The following is a 26,663-nucleotide window of genomic DNA, read 5'->3' as shown; positions in this document are numbered from 1 at the left end:
GAATGAGTAGTAGGATTTAAGAGTGTAATAACGGACTGAAACAGAAGATGGCAGCACTGCATGTACAAGGATGCCAGCTGCCGTTAAACCCCGAAGAAGAAGAAGCTGTGTCCCAGAATTCATAGCGCAGCCCAGCATAGTTGTCAACAATGGCGGCAGCTAGTTAGTTTTAACTTTACTCTTATTATTCTTTCTGGGTCACAAAATAAACGTTTAACATATTTTCAGGCGAGAATGTAGCTGTGTAAACCTCAAATATCTGCTCAGTTTATCAGGACACCACATATTTTCAAAAGCGCTCCGACGTTTTCGGAGACGTCTGTTACCCACTAGCTCGTTAGCTAGGCGGGGGCAAGGCTAACTAGAGCCGTGAGAACACCGGACTCCCGGCAAATCGTTTTCAAACCCACCACTGTCTTTCGCTAGTCAGGTTAAACATGATATATAAGTCACTTAGATAACTTAAAAATGTTATTGTTTGGCTTTCTTTAGTATTTTATTTGTTCCTGAGTAAATCGGTTTGGCTGAGATTAAAGTTATAGTTTTTGCACAGCTAAAACTGTCAAGCAGACAGCTGATTATCAGAAGTGTGAGACGCTGGAGAATATACTCCGGTGTCCTGTTATATTTTAGAAAGCAAGGAGTTTATTAAACTTCACCGAAACAATCTGCAAATTGTCATGATATGAGTGAACAGTTGTTGTTTAAGGTGCAGTTCATGTGGAAGCCACCGGAGGGTGGTGTGGAGATAATAAAAAAGTGATGGCTAAAACCTAAGACGGTGTCATGTCTGCTCCCTGAAGTAATATCGTAACATGGTGTCAGAAGTGAACTGATAAGGCTATAGAAGAGTGTCGCACACATGGAAGGGCTTAAGCCGCCAGCTGGACTTGATTTGCTGCAAGGGAACCTCTCGGAAAATTGGAGACGGTTTCGGCAACGGTTCGAGCTGTATCTCGCGGCTACAGGAGGTGCTAGCAAGCCACCCAAGGTACAGTCTTCACTATTTCTTCACGTTGCTGGAGAGGAAGCGGTTGAAGTGTATAATACCTTCACGTTTGCGGAAAATGGTGATGAGCATAAGCTGACGAAAATAATGGAGAAATTTGAGGAATACTGTAGCCCAAAGAAGAACATAACCTATGAAAGGTACAAGTTTTTCACGTGTGTGCAAGGGGATATGCCAATTAGCCAGTACATCACGGAGCTAAAGCTAAGGGCCAAGTCATGTGAATTTGGACAACTGCAAGAATCCCTCATCAGAGATCGGGTAGTGTGTGGAATTACATCGGATGCAATGAGAGAAAGGCTGTTAAGAGAAGATGATATTACTCTCGAAAAAGTAGTTCAGCTTTGCATTGCAGCTGAGACCACAAAAGCTCAAATCAAGCAAATGCATGAGGAGGATCAAAATGCTCAAGTCTCTGCACATGAAAGTAAAGACGTAGATGCAGTGAGACATAAGCAGACATGCAAAAAAGACAGACAAAGTAAGATGAAACTGAACGACAAAGACCAAGCAAGCACGTTTAATTGCAAACGATGTGGAACTAAGCATGCATTACGCCAATGCCCTGCTTATGGCAAACAGTGCAAGAACTGCGGGAAAATGAATCACTTTGCCAGAATGTGTAGATCGAGAAAAGTGCACACTGTCGCCGATGAAGCTACGGATCAGCAGGCAAGTCTGTTCATTGGAGCTGTAAATGCAAAAACACAGACACGAACAGATGAATGGACTGTAGAAATAAAAGTTGGCCACAAACCTGTGAAATTCAAACTTGATACTGGTGCACAAGCCAATGTGGTTCCCTACAGTCTACTACGAAGAATAGGAAATAAGCAAATGCTTAGACCCACAAATGTCAGGTTGTCAACATACACCGGAGACAAAATAGCAGTTAAAGGAAAGTGCACTTGGGCAGTGAAATACAAAAAGAAAAGTTTTGCTTTGGAGTTCATTGTCGTAAAATCAGAAACCAAGCCAATTCTGGGAATTCAAACATGTGAAGAAATGGGACTCATCAAGAGAGTGATGGCACTGAATAAAAGTGATGAAATGGACATCTTCAAAGAATTTGCTGATGTGTTTGAGGGGATAGGTTGCCTTGAGGGAGAACACACCATTCAAATTAATGATAGTGTGGCACCAAAAGTTCATCCACCGAGAAAAATCCCCGTCACTTTGAGAGAAAAACTCAAAGTAGAACTGGACAGAATGGAAAAAATGGAGGTGATTACAAAAATTGAAGAGCCTACCCAGTGGGTAAATCCAATCGTCGTTGTGGAAAAGGCTACTGGACGACTGAGAGTCTGCCTAGATCCACGTGATCTCAATACAGCAGTCATGAGAGAGCACTACCAGTTGCCAACAGTTGAAGAGATAACGAGCCGACTGGCAAAGGCCAAATACTTCACTGTGCTGGACGCAAGCTCAGGATTTTGGCAACTTAAATTGGATGAAGCCAGCTCTCGTCTCTGTACATTCAACACACCTTTTGGTCGTTACAGATTCCTTCGCCTGCCTTTTGGAATTAATTCAGCTCCAGAAGTATTCCACAGGACGGTGAGGCAGCTGTTTGAGGGGATTGATGGCGTCGAGACATACATAGACGACCTTTTGATCTGGGGAGAGACTAAAGTACAGCATGACGACAGACTGAGGCAAGTGCTGGAGAGAGCAAGAGCAAAAAATTTTAAGCTGAACAAGGTAGGCCTGGAGGAAATTAAATACCTTGGCCACATCTTCTCGGCAGATGGTTTGAAACCAGATCAGAGCAAGATAGAGGCAGTAAAGAAAATGCCTACACCAGAGTGCAAAAAAGATGTGGAGCGATTTCTGGGTATGGTGACATACCTAGCAAAGTTCATTCCAAACATGTCACAACACACAGCGCCATTACGCGGCCTTACCAGAGATGATGCTGCATGGCAGTGGGAAGGTGAGCATCAGCACGCATTCAACAAATTGAAAACAATTCTTACTGAAGCTCCTGTGCTCAGATACTATGATGTACAGCTTCCAGTAACACTATCTGTCGATGCTTCTAAAAGTGGACTCGGTGCTGTCTTACTACAAGATGGCAAGCCAGTTGCTTATGCATCACGCTCATTAACAGAGACTGAACAGCGTTATGCACAAATAGAAAAGGAGATGTTGGCAATTGTGTTTGGTGCAGAGCGTTTCCATCAGTATGTGTATGGCAGAGAAGTGAACGTGGAGTCAGATCACAAACCACTAGAAGTGATAATGAAAAAGCCGTTGAGCAGTGCTCCAGCAAGAATACAGAGACTCCTAATGAGACTGCAAAAATATCAGGTACAAGTACAGTACAAGCCAGGAAGTGAAATGTACATCGCAGACACATTATCCAGAGCATATTTGCCAGTGACCAGCTCATCTGATAATGAGATAGAAGACCAGGTGCACATGGTAATTTCCAACTTACCTGTGACAAGTGCAAAACTAAAGGAATTCAGAAAGGAAACAAGGAATGATATGACACTGACTAAACTTACAGAGACAGTTCTGGATGGATGGCCAGAAACAAGAAACCAAGCTGCAACAGAAATCCAAGCGTATTGGAATTACAGGGAACAAATTTCAGTAGTGGATGGAGTTCTGTTCAAAGGAGAGCAGCTTATTGTTCCTGCAGCACTGAGAGCAGAAATGCTAAAGCGCATTCATGAGGGTCACTTGGGTATTGAAAGCTGCCGACGCAGAGCGAGAGAAGTACTCTTTTGGCCTGGAATGTCACAGAGTATCACAGAGATGGTGAACTGCTGTGATGTGTGCAGTACTCACCAGAAACGACAGAACAAAGAACCACTACATCCACATAGTGTTCCTGAAAGACCTTGGCAGAAGATAGGTGTGGACCTATTTACTTTTGACCAGCAGGAATATCTCCTCTTAGTGGATTACTATTCCAAGTTCATTGAGGTTGAGTGGCTGAAGTCAGACACAAGAAGTGCAACAGTTATCACTCATCTTAAGTCACAATTTGCCAGACATGGGATTCCTGAAACGGTGATTTCAGACAACGGACCACAGTTCAGCTCCCGTGAATTCCAAGACTTTGCAAAAGAGTGGGAGTTTTGTCACAACACTACGAGCCCCCACCATGCACAGTCAAACGGAATGGCAGAGAGAGGAGTACAAACAGTGAAACTCTTGTTAAAAAAGGCAAAAGCCGAGGGGAATGACCCGTATCTATCATTAATGAATCTGAGGAGTACACCGTTGGAGGACATTGGAGCGTCACCAGCCCAGCTGCTAATGGGTCGACGCATAAGAACAAGACTTCCAACAACATCGCAAAGATTGAAACCCCACATGGTCACTAAGACAGTGCAGCAGTTGTTAGAAACAAGACAACAGAAACAGAGAGAATACTTTAACCAAGGAACCAAAGCACTTAAACAACTGCAGGTTGGTGACACTGTCAGAATGTGGCAACAGGGTGTATGGAATCCAGCTCAGGTGACAGGTTTATCTGAACATCCAAGATCTTATGTTGTTCAGATGCCTGATGGACAGACATATAGAAGGAACAGAAAGTTTCTAAGGCAGTCAAGGGACAACCAAAACGTAACACAGCAAAATGAGTGTGATGAAACACAGGGACAAAGTGAGATGGACATGCAAAGTACAAATGTCACTCCCACAGAGTTTCCAAGTTCCCCACCCAAAACTGCGAGTGGACGTATTGTTTCCAAGCCCAGAAGGCTTATTGAGGAATAAAATGAACATTATGTTTTGAGCACATGCTGTGATTAAAAATAAAAAAAAAATAAAAAAAGTGTTCACTAGAGAGAAATGTGAGTATGCCAAGAGGCATTTTTTTTCTCCCTTTCTTTTTTCCCTCTGGTCATGGGCCTTGAGTGGTGTTGTGAGTTACTTTGTTGTTTGCCCCTGTTGTTGAAAAAAAAAAAAAAGGGGGGATGTCATGATATGAGTGAACAGTTGTTGTTTAAGGTGCAGTTCATGTGGAAGCCACCGGAGGGTGGTGTGGAGATAATAAAAAAGTGATGGCTAAAACCTAAGACGGTGTCATGTCTGCTCCCTGAAGTAATATCGTAACACAAATTTCATTAAAAATTAATAAACTACCATCTTGTCTTTATTTTTAGTTAGCACAAACACTTCAAGCTGTAAGCTAATGATAGTTATATAAGACCAGATGCTGCTGGTGCAATAAGCTGTACGCTGTACGTCCAATGGATGATGATCTGATTAGTCGACTAATCGCAAAAATAATCGGTGACTAGTCGACTATCAAAATAATCGTTTGTGGCAGCCCTACTGCAAATGTACACAAGCATGAGAAGCAAATAAAGAAAACAAATAGAAAACAATAACGATCTCAGATTCACTTTGGTGTTGTCATGGCAACCCACACAAACATTTCAGCTACAGCCTCCATTTAAAATGAATCCAGTTTCAAATTCAAATTTTATTTGTCACGTACACAGTCATACACAGTACGATATGCAGTGAAATGCTTGGACAACTGCTCGTGACCTAAAAAAAAAAAGGAAAAGGCTATGAATAAGATAGGAAATAAATATGAAAAATTAAAAAGGGTAAATTTAACTAGGAAGGAATAAAATATAAATTAAGGTTAAAAATGAAATAACTGCACAACACAAATTAGAATGAAGGGTAAATTTAACTGGGAAAGAATAAGATAAAATATATAAATTAAAGTTGAAAATAAAATAACTGTACAACAAAATACACAATACACAATATAGAACTATATAAGAATGTATGAAGAAATATAAATAAATAAATAAATATATACACAATAACAGCAGCTGTACAAGTATTAACTGGAAATGAAGAATATAGTGACCAGTGTTGTGCAATCCACATTATGTCTTGTGCAGTGCAAATATGCTTAAAGTGATTTAAGTGATGAAGTGAAAACAATGTCCAGAATGTCCAGTGTGTGTGTAAGAACTGTATGTGTGGGTCAGTACTGTGTGGTGGTGTGATTGAGAGACCGTATCGCCTGCGGGAAGAAGGTCCTCCTCAGTCTCTCTGTGTTGGTCTTCAGGGAGCGGAATCGCTTTCCTGACCTCAGCAGAGAGAACAGTCCACTCTCTCCACTGGGCACTCGTTGATGACGGGGGTCTGGTAGTTCCTCTCCTGCTTGGTGCTGAAGTCCACTATCAGCTCCTTTGTCTCCTTTGTCTTACTGACGTTTAGAAGGAGGTTGTTCTCTGGCACCAGTTCTCCAGATTCCTAATCTCCTTCAGGTAGGCCGTCTCGTTGTTATCAGAGATCAGGCCCACCACGACGGTGTCGTCAGCAAACTTGACGATGGTGGTGGAGCTGGTAGTGGCCACACAGTCATATGTGTACAAAGAGTACAGCAGGGGGCTCAGAACACACCCCTGGGGGGCTCCAGTGCTGAGAGTGGTGGAAGCTGAGACATGTCCGCCCATCCTTACTGCCTGTGGTCTGCCAGTTAGGAAGTTGGAGATCCACTGACACATAGATGAGCTGAGTCCCAGATGCTCCAGCTTGGTGGTGAGTGTGGAGGGAATTATGGTGTTAAATGCAGAGCTGTAGTCTATGAAGAGCATTTTAACATAATTCCCCCTTCTAGTGTCCAAGTGAGTGAGTGATGTGTGGAGGAGATGAGAGATGGCATCGTCTGTGGAACGATTTGGACGGTAAGCGAACTGTAGTGGGTCCAGTGTGTCTGGTAGTGAAGAAATGATGAAGTCTCTGACCAGGCGTTCAAAGCACTTCATCACTACTGAGGTGAGGGCTACAGGGCGATAGTCATTGAGAGAAGCAGGGTGGGGTTTCTTCGGGACAGGAACAATGATGGACTCTTTGAAGCATGTGGGGATCACCGACTGAGATAAAGAGATGTTGAATATCTCAGTGAACACAGGAGCTAGCTGGTATGCGCAGTCTCTGAGGATACGACCTGGGATGCCGTCTGGTCCTGCTGCTTTCCTGGTGTTCACTCTCTTGAAGGCTCTCCTTACTTCATGCTCGGAGATGACGAGCACGTTTCCGGTGCTGGCAGTATCTTCCTATCTGCAGCCGTTAGCGCCGCTAGCACTAGCATTGTTGTAGTAGCATTTAAACTATGTAGCATAGTTTAAAGCTTCCGAGCTGCCGTCACCTTAGAAATAAACAGCAGGGTGAAGTAAAGTGAAACGCCCACTTTTAGATTGATGATGTGCCACAGTGCCACCCGTGAACGCGCAGGAGAAACCTGGGTTAACTTAGCAAGTTAACAACCAGCCTAGTGTGGTCGGTTATCCTGATCAGCGGTGTTAGGGTAAGTGAATCCACATCACAGAAACGTAACCCACTTCGCCCTGGGCTCAGAGCGGTTAGTTATCACATGCTGCAGAGCTTTGTGTTTGTTAGCTGTTCTTTACAAACTCATATATTTTAATAGAAATGTAATTATGGAAGGATGGAATAGGATATAAGCATCCACGGCGCAGGATTTACACGGATGCGTTTCAGATCGTCTCTAAAGCCCAGCTCCGTCCTCAGCCAATGAAATCTCGCTGTGCAAACATACCGAGGGTGACGTGTTGCCCGCTGATGGATTTATTGCCCACCGGCAATCAAACTGTTTGTGCTGCTATTTGTTTATTAATTTATTGCGCGGGGTCGTTCTCCTCTGAGGTATCACTTTCGATTTTCGTCCCCCGGCGGGAGCGCGCAGACAGACCCACAGAAGAAGTGTGTGCCCGACCCAAAGCATGCATAAACAAACACATCGCCAGACGGCACTGAGTTGACCTGTAAGTTTGTTCAGATCCTGCTGATTCTTATTAAAAGAGAAATAATGAGGACGAGGAGCAGACACTGCTGAGTCTAAAGACTGCAGATTCATGTTTACATTATGTGAAAAAGTGAAGGTTTGGCTGTAACTGTGTGGGCACCGCTAATCTCGTGATGCACAGGTCTATACAAGCCTAGATGCTAAACATTTTTCTGTTTGTTTGTTGGTTTGTTTGTTTTTTAGATATTATTAGATAGACCCCGTCTTTGTCATTTAGTTCATGAAATAATGAAATAAAGTGACTCATCTGTGAAAAAGAAACATTAACATTTCAACATTTAGGGAGCTAAAGGAGTGCAGATAAATGCTCAAGAGAATGTGTATTTGAGCGTCTTTCAGCACACAGTTATTATAATGTTATATCTGATTATCAAACTCTAAACATGTCCATTTGCTCACTTAGGTTTGACAGTCTCACTCTGTTTGTTCTTGCACATCCACCTAAGGGTGCAGGGAGATCTTTGAGGCTGTGCGGCGCATGACCAGTGGAGAGCTCTGCCTGCAGCACTGAGCTCTTTTAGAAGTTAGCTAAAGACTTAAATACTAATGTTATGGCGTGTATCATCCCCCAACTGAACCAACCCCACTCTGCGTGCTTTTCCCCCAAATCATGACTATGCTCACTCATTGTTTAATGTTTAATTGCAATTAATTTTGTCAAACGCCAAAAGATGTTACTAGCATGTTTTTAATTTTTTTTTAAATTGTCGATCTAAAAATGTCTCAGTGACAATAACAGCAAAAGAGTGGACATCTGTTAGGAGCATCTGTAATGGGATAAATTGTGTTTTTTCATCATTCAGACTGTGATGTGATTACATGAAATGGTCCCTTCAGTATTGCTGCTGTGAGAAAGAAGTTTTGACACATACTAGTTTTTAATAAAAGGTTTGAAACAAAAACTGTAATATTCTCTTTTGGCTGGATGGTTTTTGTTTGTTTGTGTTTATAAGTGTAAATTATATAGTCGGTGGTAATACAATCAATTTTACTTTTCATTGTCCATGTTTGTTTGATAGTCACATCTTCCGACAGAGTAGCGCTGTCGACAAAGTAAAACAATCCCGTGAAACTTTATTTTTCTGCTGTATAGTTTTGTTACTAACCACGCAGTGGTTAGTGCCACACAGTAAGGTTGAATCCACCGGCCTGCCGGTGCTGTCTGTGTAATCTCTGGCCTGTGTGGGTTCTCTCTGGGTACTCGGGCTTCCTCCCACAGTCCAAAGACATGCATGCATAGGTCTGGTTAATTGGTGATTCTAAATTGGCCTGAACTGTGAATTGTTGTCTGTCTTTATCTGTCATGTCAACAGTTCCTTTAAACCTCAGCTTTCAGCATGCAGAGGGGTTTCCAGGCAGGCCTCCTGCTCCTGCTTGTCCAGCTGTTCCAGGAGGGTCCGGGAAACATCCCAGCCATCACCCTGGCTGTCCTGGGATTCAATGTGTACCTGTACGTGTTTCCTCCTGCTCCACCACTGAAGGTAACTCCCCACTGTAACATTATATTATATTATATAGATTTATGTCTATTTATGTCTGTCTCCACGTTGGGTGAGTGCTGAGTATTTGCATATGTGTGCATTGGAGGGGTGGTGGGGGGGGTTCGTATCTGTGTGTGCCTGATTGTTTGTGTCTATATGTCAGGTCAGGTATCAGACGCCACCTCTCTAGGGACATCTCAGGCCCTCCAATGTATGGAGGACTACCCCCCCCCCCCCCCCCCCCCCCCCCCCCCAGACACCCCATACTCCCGTATCACCTCCCACAGGACACCCTGAGGGACACGGTTGAATGCCTTCTCCAAGTCCACAAAACACATGTAGACTGGTTGGGCAAACTCCCATGCACCCTCAAGTATCCTTGAGAGCATAAAGAGCTGGTCCAGTGTTCCACGACCAGGACGAAAACCGCATTGTTCCTCCTGTATCTGAGGTTTGACTGGCGGACAAACTCTCCTTTCCAGCACCCTGGCATAGACTTATTGAGAATTTGAGGTGTTTATTTACACACATCTCTCTAAAGGTCTCAGCCACAGCCTTTTATTTAGGATGAGGTCTAGACTTTGACTGGTTTATTGCAGCACCTTGATTCTTTTCTTTTGTTGCTTTGTTGTGTTGGGATCATTGTCCCGTTGCATGACCCAAAGCTTTAGACGTCTGACAGATGGTCTCACATATGACCCTAGAATACTTTAGTGTACAGAAAAGTTCATGGTCTCTAGTCAATGACTGTAAGGTGCCTGGGTCCTGTGGCTAAAACACAAGTCCAACTCTCACTTGCTGATGATCAGTTAACCAATGACATTTGATAGCAGCACCTCTCTGCTACTTAAAGTGTACCTGTTGGGACAGAAATTAACCTGTCGTTTTATAATTAGTTCATGAACAAAACGTTGAGTGCAGCGATTGCATCTTAGACTGACTTTCTTCAGAATCAGAAGTTGTTTTTATTAGTAATAAGCAGGAGAACCAGAAAATGGCAGGCATTCGGATGACAGGCAAAAATATATAATTAAGTCATAAAAATTGAAGATTATCTTCCCGGTTGAAGAGAATCATGTCTTTAATGATGAAACAACGAGTCTGAACAAAAAATGGAAAAACCCTGAGGTGAACCTTTAAACAGAGAGACAGGCGAGAATTTTGTTGAATAATTTAGCAACAGAAAGAGGAAACTGGATTTTAAAAAAACAAACAGCCCACATGGCGGTGCTTCTGTGACAGCCAACACCTGCATGGCTGCAAACAGAACTGACAAACTGGTTTTTGTTCATGGTTTTTCTGCTGACGAATATAATAAAAGGTGTGCAGGAGCATTCTTCATACTGAACCATCAGCTGAAGCATCCTGCCTTCAAAGTCGCCTGTCAATGATTTTGGATTCACATTATTGATGTATTAAAAAGAATCAAAAGCATACGACTGTTTTTACTTTGTGTCCAGGCTTGCATGAGCCTTGATCAGGTGTACCGAAATAAAGAGTGGCGACGCCTCTTCCTGTCCCCCCTGCATCACATCGATGATTGGCACCTTTACTTCAACATGGCGTCCTTCCTGTGGAAAGGCATCAGGCTGGAGCGACGTCTGGGTGGACCTTGGTTCCTGTACCTGCTGTCAGTCTTCTTTCTGCTCACTGGATTGGTGTACCTGCTGCTGCAGGCGCTGATGATTAAGCTCATGGAGGGCACGGATTCTTCTGATCCATTATTGGAATATGTGCAGGCTTTCAGCAGAGAGTGTGCTGTCGGCTTCTCAGGTACAAACTCCCAGCAGTAGTAGTGATTCAAAGGAAGAAAATCTAGATGTATGTATAACAAGATAAGATAAAAAAGTACTTTAAGTAACTGTTAAATAAAAAAGCGAAGGAGTGATCCATCAGCACCAAAATTATCAGCATAAATTTTTTTAGACGTGATTAAATATTAACTTTTGAAGTATAATGTAAAATTTTGGTAGTTGAATGTGTTGATCTGTGGAACCAGCATCCCAATACAGGAAGTCTGGATTGGCTCTCTGTTCAAATAGACCAGTCACTGATCCTATGGGTTGTACCCGGTAGGCAGTGCAGAGCTTGGATGCAGATGGGTGAGGGCACTAAATTCTGACTGCCCCTGTCCTCCAGATGTCCACCCTGCCCTGCAGACCCGGGTAACCTTGCAGGCCCACTTTCAGGCCACCAACCACACCTGTTGGGGCAGCTCCCCTCTAGATCAGTGCTCTTGGAATATGACTGGGTTTAGTTTAGTGACCTTGTCCACAATAACATTTAAGTGGATACTGGTGAAACGTGAATAAACTCAAACACTAACAGAAACCAACTAAGACCAAGGATCCTAATGACCTCATACAAGTTAAAGATACAAAAACACAGATGAATAAAAGACAGCTAAAATACTTAAGAACAAAATGAATCAACTAGAAAAAAAACTAGAAACAAAAACAAAACGTAAATCTAAAAACAATAAAATATACAAGGGAGAAAAAAGGCCAAAGCCAAAAGAAATTTTTTTTAAAAAAAAACTATAAGAAACTCATAGTACAGAAATAATAATATACTACAATCCACTCAATAAGAATTCTAAACCGTGTCGGGAGTATCGGAGCAGTTGAGACACATTTTTTCTAAACACCGGGTGTCTCTAGCTTTTAAACCCCAAAACATGCGCCAAAACTGGTCCACCCCAAGGATCGGCTCCCCCGACACGAACAGAGTAACACAGTGTACGCTGTTAAGTGCAGGAGGATTGCCAGGATTTATACATCGGGGAAACCAAACAACCTCTGGCAAAGCGGATGGCACAACACAGAAGAGCTACCTCGTCAGGACTCTGCAGTCTATTTACACCTACAGGCCAGTGGACACTCTTTCAATGATGAGGATGTAACATCCTGGACAGGGAGGAACGCTGGTTTGAGGGCGGAGTCAAGGAGGCCATTTACGTGAAAAGGGAAAGACCATCTCTGAATCGAGGAGGGGGCCTAAGGGTTCATCTGTCACCATCTTACAATGCTGTGATTGCAGCCATTCCCCAACTCTCTGTGAATGGTACTCATGGTTATTGATCAGTGGTTGTTGATCAATGACCATGAGAATTTGCATAATTAAGATTAAGGAACTGACCTCCCTGCTCATTGTTCCTTCAGTGGGCTGGTTTCAGTCATTATGCAAATGTGCTGTTTATAAGATTGAAACCTGCAGTCAGCTGAGTCTGAAGACGTCACCTGGATGAGTGACGAAACGTTTCTCCCACAAAACGCTACGTCCAGATGAACACAATCAACTTTTGGAGATTTTCTTTCCTGGATGATTGAGAATGCATCAAGACGTAAAGAACCAGAACTAAACATGTCTGTGAAGGTTCTCAGTCATCCAGGTCATTGTAGTCTGTTAGACCTCTGCCTTACTACAACATACTTCAAATACAACGAAGGCTTCTACAGACAAAAACATGGCTGTGCCATGGGCTCCCCTGTTGTAGCCAACCTTTACATGGAGGAAGTGGAAAGGAAGGCTCTTGGCTCTTTCAAAGGAAGAGTACCCAGCCACTGGTACAGATATGTAGACGACACCTTAATTAATTACTTAATTAACACCATTAATATTTTGTAGTTGAATGTTTAAAATCCTGCAGCCACAATAAATCCAAGTTATAAAATCAAACAAATATATAAAATAAGTAAGTAAAAAATAGTCTATATTAAGCTAAATACACTAATTTAAACATAATAACTATAATACGTTGCCAGAAGGTGAAACTTTCATCTTTTAAAATGAGAAGATTTGCTGTTTTTCTTCCTCTCAGAGAAACTGAATTATTTTCATTCTTGGACTAAATATATATATTTTCACCTAAATGATTAATCAACTAATCATAACGAGATATTTATAACATTTTCCTTCCTTAATTTTACAACCACATCTGTTTGCAGGGGTCTTGTTTGCTCTGAAGATCGTCAATAACCACTTCAACCCCGGTGGTGTGACGTACGTTATGAATATTCGGGTGTCCAATCAGTTTGCTAGCTGGGTGGAGCTGGTGCTCATCTATCTAATCGCTCCTGGGTGAGAGACTGCTCCAGTCCAAGATGATCACTGAGAAAACAAAATCGATTTTGAAGCGTAGATTTGAAGGCAGCATCTTTTTTTATCTAAAACTGAGCAGATATTTTATCATCATGGTCTTTTTCCCTGCTGCTCTCTTTCAGGACCTCTCTGGTTGGCCACCTGGCAGGTGTCCTGGTGGGTCAGCTCTACACTGTGGGTCCACTGAAGACCATCATGGAGGCATGTGCAGGTCTGAATGCTGCTTTTTCAGTTTGTGTAGCGAATGAATTCTTCATTCTGCAAACAAATAAAACAAAATGATAAAATTGTGTTTTTTACACAGTCATGATCAGCAAACATCACATTAGCAGTTACAGCATGTTGTATTTGTTAACTGTGTGAGCCTGTGTGAAAGAAATCTTTAATACTTATATATGAACCTGAAAATGCTCTTTTCTCTCTCTCCAATCAGATATGATATCTTCAGATGGAGTTACTTCACGCCAGCGTTCATACTACAGCTTTTCAGGTACAACAGCAATGTTATAGAAAACATAAAGGATCCACTGTTTTATAGAATATGAAATAATCCAGTGAGAAAGACTGTTTGTTCAGTTTTCTGGTACAGCTTTTAAAACCTGGGTGCCCACTTTCTGAAAGACGAACCACTTTAGGATCCATGATGAGGTTGCCTCAATTTATCTTCAACACTTTATTATTGGAGATAAATTATCTGAATTTCAGGAGTGGGACCATGCCTCCAAACACACCCCTTCCAGGTCTTAAATATATATGACAAGCTGTTCGCTCTTGTTTTCGTACCCAACCTCCCCCTTTTTCAGTTCTTTCACTTCTTCACTTCTCATTAGTACACAAGGATCTGCCGGGCCCTGGAGCCACCGCATGTGCCCATGAAGGCCTTCCACAAACCGCAGCTCAATTCTTGATCAAGCCATTCACCTTTATCTACCTAAAAACGCTGCCAAACCTAAGATTAGTGAATGTGCACCTTGCAGTCTTGGACCCTTTTTGCCTTCACAGCAGTCTGAAGAATTAAGGTCACATATTTATTGACTTATTTATTGATTGATTTCTCCTGTTTTGGCTTCCCTTCATTGGCTTCCTGTTAAATCCAGAATTGAATTCAAAATCCTGCTCCTCACATACAAGGTCTTAAATAATCAGGCCCCATCTTATCTTAATGACCTTGTAGTACCATATCACCCTATTAGAGCACTTCGCTCTCGCTCTGCAGGCCTACTTGTTGTTCCTAGAGTATTTAAAAGTAGAATGGGAGGCAGAGCCTTCAGTTTTCAGGCCCCTCTTCTGTGGAACCAGCTTCCAGTTTGGATTCAGGAGACAGACACTATCTCTACTTTCAAGATTAGGCTTAAAACTTTCCTTTTTGCTAAAGCATATAAGATAAGATAAGATAAGATAGAACTTTATTAATCCCTCGGGTGGGTTCCTCTGGGAAATTCGATTTCCAAAAAAGCACAGCACCGACAGAAGTTACAGAGTTACAGAATATTATATATATATATACACACACACACACACACACACACACACATATATAAATACAGAGACAAATATAAATAAAATATACAAAGGGGATAAATAGAATAAATAGGAATAAAAAATAAAAAATACAAGTGAATTGCACATTTCAAGTATTGAGTCTATTGCACTGTTGACTATTTACAAAAGTATTGCACAAAAGGTATTGCACAGTGAGGTGAAGAGGCACTACAGCTTAGTTGTTCCCCCTTCCTTTGTCCTCCTGTTTCCCCTCCCTCTCCCCTCCAGAGAGGAGTTAAACAGTTTGATGGCGTGTGGGACAAAGGAGTTTTTAAGTCTGTTAGTTCTTGTCTTTGGGAGAAGCAACCTGTCACTGAACAGACTCTTCTGATTGTTTATGGCCGTGTGCAGAGGATGCCTAGCATTGTCCATAATGTCCATCAGTTTCTTTAATGTCCTTTTCTCTGCCACTGTCACCAGAGTGTCCAGCTTCATGCCGACCACAGAGCTAGCCCTCCTGATCAGTTTCTCCAGCCTGGAGAAATATAGTTATAGATATAGTTAGGGCTGGACCAGGTGACCCTGAATCCTCCCTTAGTTATGCTGCAATAGACGTAGGCTGCCGGGGATTCCCATGATGCATTGAGTTTTTCCTTTCCAGTCACCTTTCTCACTCACTATGTATTAACAGACCTCTCTGCATTGAATCATATCTGTTATTAACCTCTGTCTCTCTTCCACAGCATGTCTTTATCCTGTCTTCCTTCTCTCACCCCAACCGGTCGCAGCAGATGGCCGCCCCTCCCTGAGCCTGGTTCTGCCGGAGGTTTCTTCCTGTTAAAAGGGAGTTTTTCCTTCCCACTGTTGCCAAAGTGCTGCTCATAGGGGGTCATATGATTGTTGGGTTTTTCTCTGTATCTATGAAGCGCCTTGAGGCGACTTATGTTGTGATTTGGCGCTATATAAATAAAATTGAATTTAATTGAATAAACATCAGTGATGTGACTCTCATGTTGTAGATCTGGTGACTGTGGAGGCCATTCGAGTAAAACTCGCAGTTATGTTCAGGAGACCAGTTTGAGATGATTTGAGTGGATAGAGTTTATAGACACTCAGTACTTTTATTTTTATTAATTTTCTGTGTTGTAACCTTTTCATTTTTACCCAACGTTGCAAGATTTAAAAATTAAACTCAAGTTAGAAACTTTAATATTTTAGTGCACATGTGTGCCCGCAGGCTACAGCGGGACCAGACGAGAATACTTTGAAGAGCCTCGACCTGCGGAGGATCACACGTCTGATTATTCTGAGAGCTACATCTCAGGACTGACGGAGGAGGAGCAGATAGAGCTGGCCATCAGAAACAGTCTGAAACATCGAGGCAAGAGGCAGAAGTGACAGTCTTCTTTCACTGCTAAAATTAATACTTAATTTTATAAAATAAATTAGATACATTTGAGCCAAATTATATTTAAAAATTAAACATTTAGCTACAACTTAATTTTTCAGGACAAACCAGGCGAAGAGAAACCGAACATCACCCAGGAGACTCTTGAGGATCTCAGGAGGAGGCGGCTGAGGAGGTTTGAGCAGGAAGTTACCAACCAGAGAAGAAGATTGTAATGACGGATTTTTATTTTCCATTTTTGTTTTTTTTCTCATTTTCACTGGTTTAACTGGGAAGATGCCTCCCATCACTCTCCCTTGTTGCTGCGGGTCACATAAGAGGATTGAATCCAGTCTGATGTCTCATGAAGGTGCGGCCTGCAGCGGTCTTCGAACAAAGACTCCCTCCTAGTTTGGACTTCTTGTATTACTTGGTGACTTTGTTTTCTATTGCATGTCACCTTTGCTTTTACTTCCTGTCTTTATTTTCCTGCTGTCTGGTTTTCTGCCAGCATATCGGTTTTATCTGTGGTTAATTGTTTCCACTTGTGTCTCGTTATTCAGTCTCTTCTGTGTATATTTAGTGTTTTTGCTCCTTGTGTGCCACTGGCTTTTCCCTTTTTGAATTTCACTGTGGGTTTTGCCATTGGTGGTTTTTCATTACTCTGCCAGCTGCTGCAGCTTAGACCTGGATCCTCTCCACCATGTTTAGGCTACTCAGCGTCATTCATGTAGACCTGCACATCTGAACCCAGTGAGCACAGACCTGGTTCACCATCACTTTAATATGTGCCTCAAATTCTGTGTATGTGGAACGCTCCTTTGTTGCCTTCGGTAAGCCATTCCAACATTTAGCTCCTGTATTGACTAAATGTTGTGCACCTACAGACTGCCCCACACTCCCCTCTAGCGGTGGCCCTTGTGCAACTTCACAATCTGACTTTTGATTAATAAATTCCTTTAAAGGATGTGGAGCAAGTCTATGTAGATCCTTATAAATAAAACAGGCATACTTATTTTTTTTTTTAAATTATGAAAACTCAGAAACATGTTTTTCCAGAATTTTTCAGGGATGAAATAGCAATGAGTTTTTATCAAAAAGTTTACGTTTTTTTTGTAATTTCAACTATTTATAACCACATAGTGAAACAATACTCAATATATGATAAAAGTCTTGAACTGTAGACACATCCTCTCTGCATTGATGGTCTGGAACAGTCTGATTTGCTTGAAACTCTGAAGGTTAAATTTTACAAGCCGGATAACTTTTTAGAATCATGTTTAGATGTTAAAGTCGGGTCCAAAGTGAGCACAGCATATTTATACTAATTTACAGCATCAAGCTCCTCCCCTTGAATCCTTGACTCCTCTCCTTGCCTCCTCTGATTTTGTATTAGTCCCTCCCACCAGAGATGAGGAGGAGAGGGGAAACATCCATCCAAAGGTGTCCTTTCTTAAACCGATCTCAGTAAAATTTGACATTTGATACACTTCATCATAGTTTTGTTAACGGGTTTACGATCTCAGGTGTGACACTGCAATGTGTCATATTTAGGAACCCTTTTAATTTAAGGATATCACACATTTTCTTGAATTACACACACAGAAATTGTGGAGGGTAGAAAATGTAATAATCTTAACTGAAACATCATCATAACAGATAAAAAGCACTCCCTGTGTGCAGGGCCTCTTTTATAAAAAAAAAAGAAGAAGACATTATCAGGAAAGACTCACCTGTGCACCTCTGATTATCACTCCTCCTGCAGCTTCACGATACATGTTAGGATTTGAGACAGCCTTCAGTATGGCTCAGTGAAACACAATGTGTTTAAAGAGGTAAATGCTGAAATGTAAAATCACTCTTTTCTTTTGCATTTGCACTTTTATTTATCTTTTTTTACATGAACTTCTGTATTGTGTGTTTTTACATGTACCATATGTGTTATATAAGAAGCAAAACTCAATAAATAACTGGTTAAAAATACATATACGACATGTTTGGAGACTGTAAACCAGCTGATCACATTCTAGTGCCGAGCTCTGTGCTGCCGTAGCTCTGCTCTGGCCCTGAAGTGCTCCTCTTCCTCCTGTCTTCAGTCGGCTGCAGCTCTTGAGCATCCACAGGGTTTTCAGAGCAGCCTTCCTCGCAGGTAGCAGCAGGTGAAGACGAGGGGCTGGAGTCTGTGGCAGCGGTGGGAGTCGGAACAGCGTTGAAGGCGACAAAGCCAATGAGGATGACCACCAGCGAAACAATGTAGAGGCCGGAGAACTGAGCAGGAGCAGAAAGTGAATGTTCAAATTGCATTAAAAAAAGGAGTGCAGAAGGAAAACCAGTTCATTGGGTTCAAGTTATGAATGACATTTTACCTGAGCTGGGGTTTGGCCCAACTGCACACAGTATTCTTTTCCAATGACCAGCAGGGGGCGAGTCTGGATCCGAAACAACTTTTTATTTGACTTGGATTTCTGATCCTGAATGTGCAATATGATGTCCGTGTAAAGTCTGACACTGGACATCTGTGTTCACATTTATGAGTTTCTCTGTTTAACGTTTAATTGCAGGATTTAACTTCATGGTAAATAATAAGAACAGGTCTTTTTGGTAAATGAGACTTTAAGTCTCACCTGTATAAATAAAGGTTAAATTAAAGAAAAAACAATATGGGAGTTTAGATGTTGACACAAAGAATGTAATTATGCTTATTAATGAGAAAATGTGAGTGTTTTATTAGGAGAATACAGTGCCACCTCTCATCTGGAACTGACTCATTTAAATTCACTGGCAGGTCAAAAGAGACATTCATATTCAACACATGCACAAACTGCATACATGCATGGAGCTCTGCATGAGAACACACAGCACAGAGTTACATTTTAACTTTTATCATTATTATTCATTAACACTTCTGAGCGTGCATAACACTCAGCAGGTCATTATGACCCAAAGACGGGGTGGGAAGAGATAATCAGTGTTTATATGTGTGTGTGCTGGAAATAAGTCCTGTCATTAACTGACATTAAAGATTCTCATCTGACCCTGACTAGAAAACACATTAAAGCTCTGTTGAAAGGCAAATAAATCATTTTTGTATCTATTCAAAGTTTCACACTCTAAAGATTAAAAATCTAATGTGTGTTCAGTATTCCTGTTGTCTCTGTGTTATTAGCAATTTTGAGGACGTGCACATCCCCAGGTGTGTAACTTCACACCACTGTCAATGCAGCCTGCACAGGTATGAATGCTGGAAATGGCACTGACCACTTGCGTGTACAGTGCTCTAGACTCTTAATTGGATTCACTGCAGAAGCACAATTCAAGCATCTCAAAAGAGAACGTGGCAAACTAGCAACAAAGTAACAACTTGATGTTTCAGTGAGCCTTAATTGGCTGTGAGAGGAACTACAGTCGTTTCACTTTGTTTTGGCTTTATTTTTTTAGCCCCTGTTGGTTGCGTACCATTTCAGTGAAACATGTTGTTCAATCCAGAAACTACAGAAAATCTTGTGTTTTCTCATTTGAATGTTCTAAGCCTCTGTTCATACACCTACATACCTTACCCAGAGTTGACTGATTGCCGTTCATTGTGTTTTCTCAGTGTCTGTGCTGCTGACAAAGAAAGTATCCACGTCATGTGCAGTTAAGTCTTGTCAGAGCCTGTCTTCCATGGTAGGAAAAATGCATAACTTAGGGTAAAGGTAAAGATCATAATCAGTCCTCCTGTTGCATGATGCTGGTGCTGGATGTTCAGAGGGAAGACTTGAAGACTGATTAAACTGATAAAACTTCAGCTCCTGCTGATGGTGGGCTTTTTCCAATAACATAAATTGTGAAATTGTTCCCTCTAATGAGAAGGAATCACATACTGGAATACACTGGATAGATCCTGTAGTCATGACCTTGTAGGATCAACACATTGACAGACGATGTGATGCTTTTTACTAAGATTAAAATTGTTTTTTACAGTCCAACAGTGGGGAGGGTGTTAAAGTGCAGGTCAAGTTTCCTCTTGAGGCGGTTTGAAGGAAAGGACTGTCAGATATATAAAGTAAGAATAACTGAGTGTGCACTCACGTTGTAGTGGAAGAGGAAGATCCCACAGAAGAGGCCGAAGAGGTCAGCGGTGAGCAGGGAGAGGTTGACGGAGGTGGCGCCGCTTAGCTTTATCACTATAGGCATGAAGCTGTACAGAGCATACATACACAGTGCATAGGCAGCGAACAGCAGTCCTGAGAAGAGACATGACCACTGTTAGTTAATTTAAGTATTAAAGAAAACTCAAACATGAAAGAAAAAATCTCTTTATTTCTCAGGTCGACTTCTCCAACATGGTGATCAAAAGTGTCTAATAAAACCTCTAAATTAGTCATCTTTATACACTCAAAGATAAGTTACTGAAATAATGAATATGAGGGGTGATGCTGTGGCTTTGTGATTTTTAGAAAATGTTTTTTCAAACTTTCACTGAGAAAATGTGACAAACGAGACAAGAACTGTGTTTCTGTGAATGTGGGTTAGATTATTTCTGCCCCTTTGTCATGGTCCCTGCTGTGAACATCAGATTTTAGTTGCCTGTAATTTCATTTTCTTCTCATTTCTTTTCTTTTTTTGTTACTTTTTGCCCTCCTTGAAGAATTATTGACCTTGTGTCTCCTTTCTTGTGCTTTTATGTTTTGAATTATTTTTTTAAGTTAGTTTTGTCGCATTAGTTGGTTGTGACACATTGGTTTTCCTACCAGCTTTGTTCTTTTCTTCTGGCTTTTATTAATAAAGTTTGTTATTTTTTTCACTGTGAAAATCTCAGTGTGCATAACCTTATGTTCTCATAGTTTAAAGCATTAGTTATTCTGACACATATTGTGTTTATTCAGGTCCCAAAGAGTATACACTTAGGAGTATTTGTGTTGACTGTACCATAGCTTCTTTAAATATTTATAGTTTCATAATGTGTTAACATGCGTAACCATCTGGAGGCTTCGGCAGTCCTGTTTTGTCTTCAAAATGTTCCTGATTCAGATCAGTACTCACCGACTTCCCAGCTCCACTGGATGGCAGGAATTTCATTATGCTCCAGGATCACCCTGAGTAAAAATAAAAACAGAAACATCAGATAAACCACAAAGTCCACTGAGTCCTAAAACTGATGCCAGTCACACACACTTACATCTGTATGGTGCTGATGATTGTGCCAAAAAGGCCGACCATGCCCAGGAACTCCACCCTGCTCAGGTTCTTCACGGTGTACTCCTGACACACGTTAGACACCGCATACAGCGAAGCACTGAGGAGCACCAGACCATCACCCAACAAGATGTTTGAGGCTGAGGAGAGAACAACAAGATCATCGCTAAGGTTCAACATCATCAGACGAACGCTAATGTTGCCTCAGTGTTGGTTTCCCTGCATGTCATGCACAGGCTGGAAAACGCTTTTATCCCAGATTAGAGACCAAAAAGTCAGCAAAAGGTTGGAAAAGTGGTAGCAATGGGATGTATTGTTGGTTTTATAACCATAGAGAAAGTTTTTTTTATTTCTTATATGTTTTGCATTGATTTTTTCCATCGCTAAGTGTAAAACATGTATTTGGTTTATACTTTTTTGTCTATTACCTGGTTAGGTTTAGGCACTTACACTACTTGGTTTGTGTTACATGTTGGAAAACACTGTGGTTTGGATGAAAAACGCACCTTCACGACCGTATCTAAACTTTTTTCTGTAATAGAAGGTCTCAGGAGTTGAAAATATAAAACTGACACAGGTCTTTATATCTAAAAATTACCTGATATGTGAAGGATTTTTTCTTTAGTCGTTCACTTAAATCCAAAACATCACATGTGTCATAATTTAGGATTCATATAAAGGTTAAGGTCACTTCCTGTTTTATTTTGCACTTCCTGGCCTCTTTACCATGTTTTCAGTTTTACTTCTTTTGTAATTATCACCTGTTTCCAATTAGCCACCTATGACCTGTGTAGCTCTTTCTATTTTCCAGATTGTCTTTGAACTCATCATAGTCAGTTTTCCAGCTTTCCAAGTGTTCCTTGTATTTTTCCATAAACAGAATAAAAGCTTATGATGAAGTCTCGAGTGTTTTCAGTGTAACCATCTTGGTGTTGTTCTGTGTCTTGTAGAGGTGGGTGGATTGATCCAAATAGTGATAGATACCAACACTGATAGTGATATCAGATCAATACTCACGTGTTAGGATTCGTCTCTGTTCTCTAAGTTAAGTTTTTTTTTCACTGGTGTCCTGCATGGACTTGATTTATTAAACAATTTATAGTCTTCCATCAGGGATTTGATTAGTGAGTAAACTCTTTGGAGAATTCCTTACTGGAGCCCTGGTCTCGTCCAGCCAGCAGGTCGGCTCCCACCATGGCCCCCACTCCGAGCAGACAGATGCAGACGGCGACAGAGTGGATCAGCCTGTAGCGAGCCTTCAGAATCCACCAGCTCAGACCCATCAGGACCGGGATCACGAAGCAGTCCAGCAGCTGGAGGCAGAAATGATAGCTGTGCAATAACGTGTGCGATGGATCAATTAATTTGTTTTGAACTAATTTTAATGACCACTAATTCACTCTGATTTTTTCTTTTACATAATAATTAGTTAAAATGACAAAACACCTTTCAGTTTCAACCTCAAGACAACTCATTAATTTAACACAGTTTAGTGGGCTACATACTGAAGTGAACTGAACTCCAACACCAATGCCAGCTGATATTGATACGATCGATTCTTTGGATCAAACCCCACACTTCTAGTTTTTGTGGTGCCTTTTGGAGCAAATTGATGGAATTATTTGATTTGTATTATTTACCGTGTGGAACATCCAAAACGCTTCTGATCCAGCTGTGACTTTTGAGTTACAATTTACTGACATGTGTTTCCATTTTAGGAAAGATTGATAGTGATCGATTGATACGATTGAGCATATTATGTTACATTATGTACTGAAGGAGTGGTTGCACCCTTAGTAATCTTGGCACTTTCATAACACACTGAAATAAATTTTGAAAGTCTACTCACCTGTATGCTGGTGATGGTGGTGTATTGGTACGCTTTAACCACAGTGTAGTTTGCTTCCACGTCCACCAGCCCGAGCAGCAAGTACTTCCACCATCGTCTCTTCAAAATCTGTAAAAAATTGCCATCCCCTGCATTTTAAAGGGGAGCACCCCTGAACTTCAGTACTGATGTGTTTGTTTCTGCAACAAGCCTGAGGACACTCTGCCTCACTGCAAAGCAAAATATATTTGCATATTTACAAAAAAAATCCAAGACAAAATCTCACAAATTTCTGAAAAGGACAGTCCTAAACTTAGAAGAACAAATCAACAAATTTACAAAGAAAATTTTAGATTTTTAGTCAGAGAACCACCTCGCTTTACTTTTCTAGTCCGTTTGCAAAGGGCAACACAAAACAATATTTCTATCATCACAATTACTTTACACATTCTGTTAATCACAATACAACACCCAGTTTGGAAAAACCTGCCTCTGAATATCCCAGTAAAGACTGATCAAGTGTTCTGTGTATTTATGTGTAATATGGCATATAAAGATTTAATTTTACTGCCATGAAGTGTTGCTATGCATGTCATAAATTTCAGCATTAATCTCAGGTGTTCAGCACGGGTGTCACCTGTTCTGCAGAGCAGCATGGTGGTGTAGGTGACAGTCAGCAGGAGGTAGTTCAGGAAACTCTGCAGCATGGGCGTGTTCACGTGAAAGTTTGAGGCCAGGAACTGGGAGGTGATAGCTGTGCCACAGATGAGGCCCGCCAGCCCCTGACCCATAGCCAACGTCTTGGCCAGCTGCCTGAGAGAGAGATGAGCAGCGGATCTTTAACAACAGGCACAACAGGCAGCTTTGCTTTTTGAAGTCACTGTAAGCAGATTTAAGAGAAACCTCCTCCCTGCCTGGCAGATGATGCTGTTCAACATGTATATACAAAGTGTTTTTCACTTTTCTAAAGAGTTTGTGAGCAAAGCTTGCTTTACACAAGGTGTTTGGTTGATGAGGTTTCTACATGGAGTTTTCCCAGTATAACTAACACAACTCACTTTATGTTCCACATAAGAGTTTGGTATCAATCATATCTCCTGTTGTAAACTGCCACATTATTCCTTTAAAGGCAAGTTTTTTTATGTTTTATAATTTGATGTTAAAAATGTATTTGACAAAAAAATGTAAGTACAAAAAAAAATTAGTTGTAGTCAACAATTTAACCTATGACTCTTTAAAATAAAATAGTAGAAATGTAAAGATGTGTGCTGAAACACTGGAAATAAAGTTTAAAATAGATGATATTTAAATATTCATAAATGCTGCGAATAACATTTTTAGAAAAGTCTTCATTATCCAGCCTGCAGCCCACTGCAACCGTGGTGTCACAGGTCCACAAATATGGAGGCAAATGAAACACAACTTTAGCAAAAACACAAATTAAAATCAATAAATAAATTGAAAATGGCTGCTCTCTTAAGTTTTCCTACTGCAGACCATCCATGCCACATTAGGGTTTGGGTTAACTCTGACATGGCACATACACGCACAGTAAAAGACTAAATAAGTTTAGAAATGTTATTTAAAAAATAATCTGCTGTACTGAATGCTGCAGGATCTTAAAATATTTGTTTGTTTTTAAAATGTTGAGTTAAGACTTGTCATTTAGGTTTAGCATTTAGGTTTATGCCCCTCTGCAGAGGGGTACCGGCTTACAACAGTGACCTGGCTGTACACAGCAGTGGCCCAACCACAGACAATGGTTTGAAAACTGCTTGTGCATAACTAATGAAGTCGAGCTAAAGAATAACTTCTTTTTATCTTTCAGCCTCAATCTGTCATTTGCATTTAGTTTGAAAAAAATGTTGGACTTTGGTTTATTTTGCCCTTTTGAAAATTGTTCAAGCATTGGCCCTTTGGTGAGGCTGTTGTTCACAGCTAATATTTACAGATGTCTCCTACATGAAGGCAAATCATAAAGTTGTCTGTTCAAAGCTTGACTGCAGCGATATCTGTGAAAACATTCACCTGATTTGGAATGTTTTAATTAATTTCATGTGAAATTTATATGTGAGACGCTCTAAATAAAATATCAGAATCTGTGAGATCTGCATATGTTTAGGGACTACAAGCATCCATCAGTCTATGTAAACCGAGCTGCACACCTGAAGGACTTAGTTTCTAGATAATATGATCTTAAATGGCCCCTCAAAAAACTGCTATAAAAATGTTTACTCGGCCTCCGTGCCATTCAGCAGCTTTTTCATTTAAAAAAACCCAACTTTTGATTCACTTGAAAGTCTAAATAAAACACAAGTAACTGAACCACTTTGAATCAGACTGCTGGTCTCCCCCTCTCGCCTCCTCTGTTCACTCACCAGGTGAAAACCTGTTTGGGGTTGAATTCTCGGATCCACAGCAGGATTCTGCTCCTTTCGTTCATTTCGCTGGCGTTTCTGGACGAATCCTCGGACCGTTTAGCAACCGTGTCGTCTCACCAGTGATGGAGGAGTGAGTCCTCTCTTTAAGCTTTTAGCTCCTCCACCTTCACGGTATCAGAGCTGAATGATTAACAGCCTCAGAGGGCAAAGATTACTACTTCACTTATCTGTTTGTGTGTGTGCGCCAAAGACTAAAAGATAAGAACCGATGATGAAGGATATATATTTTTAAAGTCATCACTGGGATTCTTTTCACCACTGATGAGATGAAAAAGTCCTTTATCCTTGTTTTTTGTATGCAAATGTCCATGGTGAAGAATATAGTTTAATCATGACATAGATTGTTACTTAAATCTAAGTTAATATTTCCCCACTTTAGACAATTGTGATTTACTGCTTTTAATATTAAGATAGAATTTTAAAAATGTATAAAACTGAAATTATTAAACACATTTAAAAATATATATATTAACCACGACATCTTAACCTCTATGGTTAAAAGTCTTGGGGCACTTTTCAGTCAAATAAGGTTTGGGAACATAACATGATTATTTTATTTGTAAAATTTGACAGAGATATCCTGAAGTGCATGTGCAGGTTTAACACCTGCAATCCAGAACAGGCAGATAGCCCATGGCAAAACAAGCCTTCAGGGATATTTGGATAGTCTGTAGCCTTTTTACCCAAATACTCTCTCCATTGAACAGATTTCTGTGTGGATGAACAGTTGGTAGCTTTCAAGGGCAGGTGCAGTTTCAGCAACACATCCCTGCTAAACCGGCCAAGTGTGGCATAAAGATCTGTTGTAAATGTGATGCCAAAACTCCCTTTTTACACAAAAATGATTGAAAACTGTGAGCATGTGAATGTTTGTAATGAAAGCTGATCTCATAGTAAAAAAAATGGTTTGCATATGAATCCAGATCATCCAGTAAAGCA

General features: G+C 40.9%; 1 protein-coding gene and 1 pseudogene across 3 annotated transcripts; one reads left to right on the top strand and one right to left on the bottom strand.

Moving 5' to 3' along the window:
• Window positions 1–9,148: 9,148 nt before the first annotated feature.
• On the top strand, window positions 9,149–18,045 carry LOC146654634 (rhomboid-related protein 4-like; annotated as a pseudogene). The gene is made up of 7 exons (XR_014907158.1): window positions 9,149–9,307; window positions 10,768–11,080; window positions 13,255–13,387; window positions 13,531–13,619; window positions 13,842–13,898; window positions 16,128–16,271; window positions 16,400–18,045. The product of XR_014907158.1 is annotated as a rhomboid-related protein 4-like (transcript).
• Window positions 18,046–18,291: 246 nt separating this feature from the next.
• LOC146654633 (queuine/queuosine transporter SLC35F2-like) lies at window positions 18,292–25,870 on the bottom strand. Of its 2 annotated transcripts, XM_085379692.1 has the most exons (9): window positions 25,662–25,870; window positions 23,921–24,096; window positions 23,305–23,432; window positions 22,609–22,768; window positions 21,439–21,595; window positions 21,303–21,355; window positions 20,349–20,503; window positions 18,644–18,706; window positions 18,292–18,545 (listed from the first exon to the last, which is right to left on the bottom strand). In XM_085379692.1, the coding sequence occupies exons 1-9, from the start codon at window positions 25,724–25,726 to the stop codon at window positions 18,297–18,299; spliced, it is 1,206 nt and encodes a 401-aa protein (XP_085235818.1). In that variant the 5' UTR covers window positions 25,727–25,870; the 3' UTR covers window positions 18,292–18,296. The 2 variants fall into 2 exon arrangements, with proteins under 2 accessions (XP_085235818.1, XP_085235819.1); XM_085379693.1 differs by lacking the exon at window positions 18,644–18,706 and having other exon boundaries at window positions 25,662–25,860.
• Between the last annotated feature and the right edge of the window lie 793 nt (window positions 25,871–26,663).

The sequence above is a fragment of the Rhamphochromis longiceps genome, linkage group LG14, assembly GCF_057381845.1.
Source record: "Rhamphochromis longiceps isolate RC_006_pf linkage group LG14, R_longiceps_female_GT1.1, whole genome shotgun sequence".
Lineage (NCBI taxonomy): Eukaryota > Metazoa > Chordata > Actinopteri > Cichliformes > Cichlidae > Rhamphochromis > Rhamphochromis longiceps.
Note: the sequence above shows the minus strand (reverse complement) of the source record. Positions and strands in the feature narration are given on the sequence as shown.